The sequence below is a fragment of the Octopus bimaculoides genome, chromosome 21 (assembly GCF_001194135.2).
Source record: "Octopus bimaculoides isolate UCB-OBI-ISO-001 chromosome 21, ASM119413v2, whole genome shotgun sequence".
In the NCBI taxonomy this organism is placed as follows: Eukaryota; Metazoa; Mollusca; class Cephalopoda; order Octopoda; family Octopodidae; genus Octopus; species Octopus bimaculoides.
Window position 1 is genome coordinate 37,356,598 of NC_069001.1, and position 4,570 is coordinate 37,361,167.

The window sequence follows — 4,570 nt, forward strand, 5'->3', positions numbered from 1 at the left end:
TATATATATATATATATATATATATATGTATATATATGTATATATATATATACACACACACGTACATGTATAGATGTACATGTATGTATTCATATATGTGTACATAAGTATATGCACACTCATACATACAAAGCCAGAAAGTCACACAAAGTGAAATATATATATATATATTCTTTTATTTGTTTAAGTCACTTGACTGCAGCCATACTGGAGCACCACCTTTAGTTGAACAAATCGACCCCAAGACTTATTCTCTGTAAGCCTAGTGCTTATTCTATCGGTTTCTTGTGCTGAACCGCTAAGTTACGGGGATGCAAGCTCACTGACATTAGTTGTCAAGTGATGGTGAGAGGACAAACACAGACACACAAATACGTGCAGATATATGTATGTATTTCTGTCTACCAAATCCACTCACAAGGCTTTGGTCAGCCCAAGGTTGTAGGTTAAGTCACTTGCATAAAGTGCAATGCAGTGGGACTGAACCTGGAACCATGTGGTTGGGAAGCAAGCTTCTTGCCACACAGCCACCCCTGTGTCCTACAACACTCACACACACACACACACACACACACACACACACACACACACACATATATAGGCACAGGCGTGGCTGTGTAGTAAGAAGCTTGCTTCCCAACCACATGGTTCCAGGTTCAGTCCCACTGCATTACACTTTATGCAAGTGACTTAACCTACAGCCTTGGGCTGACCAAAGCCTTGTGAATGGATTAGGTAGATAGAAACTGAAAGATGCCTGTGTATATATATATATATATATATATATATATATATATATATATATATATATACATATATATATGTATGTATATATATATATGTATGTATATATATAATGTATATGTCTCTATGTGGCTGTGTTTGTCCACTCATCACTGCTTGACATGCAGTGTTGGTGTGCTCACATCCCCACAACTTAATGGTTCAGCAAAAGAGACTGACAGAATAAGTACTAGGTTTAAAAAGGGTTTTAGTCTATTTGTTTGACTATATATCATCATCATCATTTAACGTCCGCTTTCCATGCTAGCATGGGTTGGACGATTTGACTGAGGACTGGTGAAACCCGATGGCTACACCAGGCTCCAATCTGATTTGGCAGAGTTTCTACAGCTGGATGCCCTTCCTAACGCCAACCACTCCGAGAGTGTAATGGGTGCTTTTACGTGGCACCCCAGCATGGGCCTCTGCACTCAACACTCACTTTGGGCTCCTGCACTCAATGCCAGGCTCACTTTGGACCTCTGCACTCATCATGGGGTTCGCTTTGTACATCCGCACTCAATGCTGGGCTTGTTTGGGATGTCTTCTCTGGTCATGGAAAGATCAATCTTTTGTTTTAAGTTGACCTACTTCAGTTGCTAAAATATCTAGAGGTTGGTCAGCCTTTTTTTTATCTATTTATTTAAGTTTTTCCGTCCCTACCTTTGATCAACAAGCATTCCAATACTGAATGGAGAAGAGCAGGAAACCCACTTCTTATGACAACACACAGTGTTATTGTCCTTTCTCCCCTTCTATCAGCAAACAATCAAGCCAGCTCCTACATGCAAAGAATCCATGTGACCAGCAAGGTTTTCACTCCCAAAAACTAATAACATGTATACACAAAGAAATGACTCCACAACATTTTAAAAAAAAGTTTATATTGTAATGATATTATAATCCACTAAATAAATGGCCATCTTCATAATTGGTCTTCATTCTTGTTAAGTTCAATCTCTTAGTCTTATTCTTAAACTCTTAATCTTCTATTGTAATTATATTCACATATGAGCATATTTGACTGGTTCTTTATGAATAAATATGAAAGGTAAATTTGACATTGGTAGGAATTGATCTGAAAATGTAAAAGGCTGTAACTCAACACAACAGCTATTTGTTCTACCATCAATTAGTTCTTCTAATCCCTACCATCAATTAGTTCTGCTAATCCCTACCATCAATTAGTTCTGCTAATCCCACCCTCATTTTTAAAAGTTGCTTTGATGTTGTCTGGTGGTGTTTCAATAAACATTCCTGACCTAAATACTTCTTTAGTCAATTAGTTACTTAAATGCTTGAAGTCAGATCATGTCATTAATTTACTGTAAATTTCCACTTCTCTGATTTAGCTATCTAAGGCTAGAATTAATTAACTTTCATTTTATATATATATATATATTTTTTTCCCCTTCCCAGGCTACAGGTCCACACCCTCAACACCAATACTGTTAGGATTGGCACTCTCAACGTCGGCACGCTGAAAGGTAGATCTGGTGAGATTGTTGAGATGCTTGAATGGAGGTGGTCCTTATCTTTCAGGAGGATTTAAAAATGACCAGTGAACTTCATTTTAAAATCAGTAGAACACGCCTCTTACTTATAAGTTGATAGCTCACACAAGATTCTCAACCCATATTGTTTCTGGGGTAGAATACATTGAGCGATGGGGGATAACATAATGGGCTATCAGCAACCCTATCTGATGTGCCTACTGCTTTGCCTGTTTGCCTATCCTTAGTGGCTAGTTTGATCATACAACAGCCCACTTCAATAGCAGTTCCCTCAATTGGATGTACTAGGGGTAGTTCCTCTTCCTCCAACACATTTTCCCCACCCAGCAGACTCTCAAAATAGCATTTCTAAGCCACTTTCTCCTTGTTTGTGACAATAAATGCATTACCATCATTTTGAACCCACTTTTCTCCACCAACATTTGAATTTATCCTAACACACTGTCTCTCAATCCAGAATGCTTCGTATCTATGATTGTCTCATCATAAACATTGGCAATCCTCTTGCTATGTGTCTCTTGACTGTTGTTCTTTGATGTCCTCTCCCCACCTTCCTGTCTTTTAGCTTTTATGAACCAAAAAAAAAAAACATTGGATGCCTTTCGTGAAGGCACAACTCCATTTGATGGATAAAAACAAACTGATGAATCGTGAGTTGCCATAGCAATACTAAAGATTAAGTGTGATCAAAAAATTATTGTTGTTGTTGTTTAGTCCTAAATGTGCTCCGCTAGAACAAACCTACGCTTATGACTGTGACCATCCTGTGCTACAAGGAGGATGGAAATTCTCACATCATTCAGGATGTCCTATTTTAAAACAACAGGATGTTATTTATGGGTGATTTGGCTGCCTTTCCTAGCAAATGAAGAGACCATTCATTTAAATTTTCAATTAACCAATCTTTTCTCCTTCTTTGCAGAACTTTCAAAAAGCAGTGACCAAGGATACACATTTTGTTGCAGCTTATGTGCAGATGGCTGCAATTTACTTGGAATATAACATGTAAGTGCATGGTTTCTAGGATTCATTTTTAATTGTCTCCCTCAGATATTCCTACATAAGGATGGGGGTATCTGAGGTAGCTATGTATCTTCCCTATACCAAGACACTTCTGCTTATCCCTGGCATAAAACAACTTCTTCACCCTCTCAAATACTCCTCTCACTTAAAAGGAATTCTTTCCTGTTGTTTATGTTTATGTATTTCCGTCTACCAAATCCACTCACAAGGCTTTGGTCGGCCTGAGGCTATAGCAGAAGACACTTGCTCAAAGTGCCATGCAGTGGGACTGAACCCGGAACCATGGCTGTGGGGCTAAGCAGAGAAGTTTGTTTTTCAGTTATGTGCATTTGGGTTCAATCCTATTGCATGCCACCTTGCGCCAGAGTTTCTCACTATAACCTCAAGCTGACTAAAGTCTTGTGAGTGGAATTTATATAGAAGAAACTGGAGATCTGGGAGATTTTGTCCTCTACCACCCTGTTTAACACCCCCACTATCGCCACTACCACCTGGCCTTCCAAATATTTAACAGGGTGTTCTATATATCAATATAAATGTTACATTGATGCAACAATAATAATGAGTCTTCGAAGACTTGTCAAAATTTAACATCTGTTTTCCATGCTGGCTTGGATTGGACGGTTTGACTGGAGCTGGTGAAGCTATATCAAGTTTCATTGTCTGTTGTGGCATGGTTTCTACAACTGGATGCCCTTCCTAATGACAACCACTCCATAGAGTGTACTGGGTGCTTTTTATGTCGTACCATCACTGGTATCAATTCTGCTGTGGTGGATAGTTCTGGAGTACAGCAGTGCACCAGATATTTTGTTCCTTAGTCATCTCCTTCATAAGGCTCAGTGTCTTGAGATTGGCCTTGTTATATATATTGTACAAAATGACAGAAAATGAAAAATATATTCTGGTGTATCATCATCATCATCATCATCATCGTTTAACGTCCGCTTTCCATGCTAGCATGGGTTGGACGATTTGATTGAGGACTGGTGAAACCGGATGGCAACATCGGGCTCCAATCTAATTTGGCAGAGTTTCTACAGCTGGATGCCCTTCGTAACGCCAACCACTCAGAGAGTGTAGTGGGTGCTTTTACGTGTCACCCGCACGAAAACGGCCATGCTCGAAATGGTGTCTTTTATGTGCCACCCGCACAAGAGCCAGTCCAGGGGCACTGGCAACGATCTCGCTCGAAAACCCTACAAAGGCCAGTCAGGCGGTACTGGCAATGGTCAAGCTCAAAATGGTAC

At 39.6% G+C, this 4,570-nt stretch overlaps 1 protein-coding gene across 2 annotated transcripts in view; it reads left to right on the forward strand.

The window, feature by feature from the left end:
* LOC106868796 (neutrophil cytosol factor 2) overlaps positions 1 to 4,570 on the forward strand; it is a 42,807-nt gene that overhangs the window by 12,554 nt on the left and 25,683 nt on the right. For both annotated transcript variants that reach the window (XR_008266478.1, XM_014914214.2), the window contains exon 2: positions 3,220 to 3,302. Coding sequence is in view for 1 of the 2 variants with exons in the window: in XM_014914214.2 (XP_014769700.1) it covers positions 3,220 to 3,302 (83 nt within the window). In the remaining variant the exon portion in view is untranslated. The remainder of the gene's footprint in view (positions 1 to 3,219; positions 3,303 to 4,570) is intronic.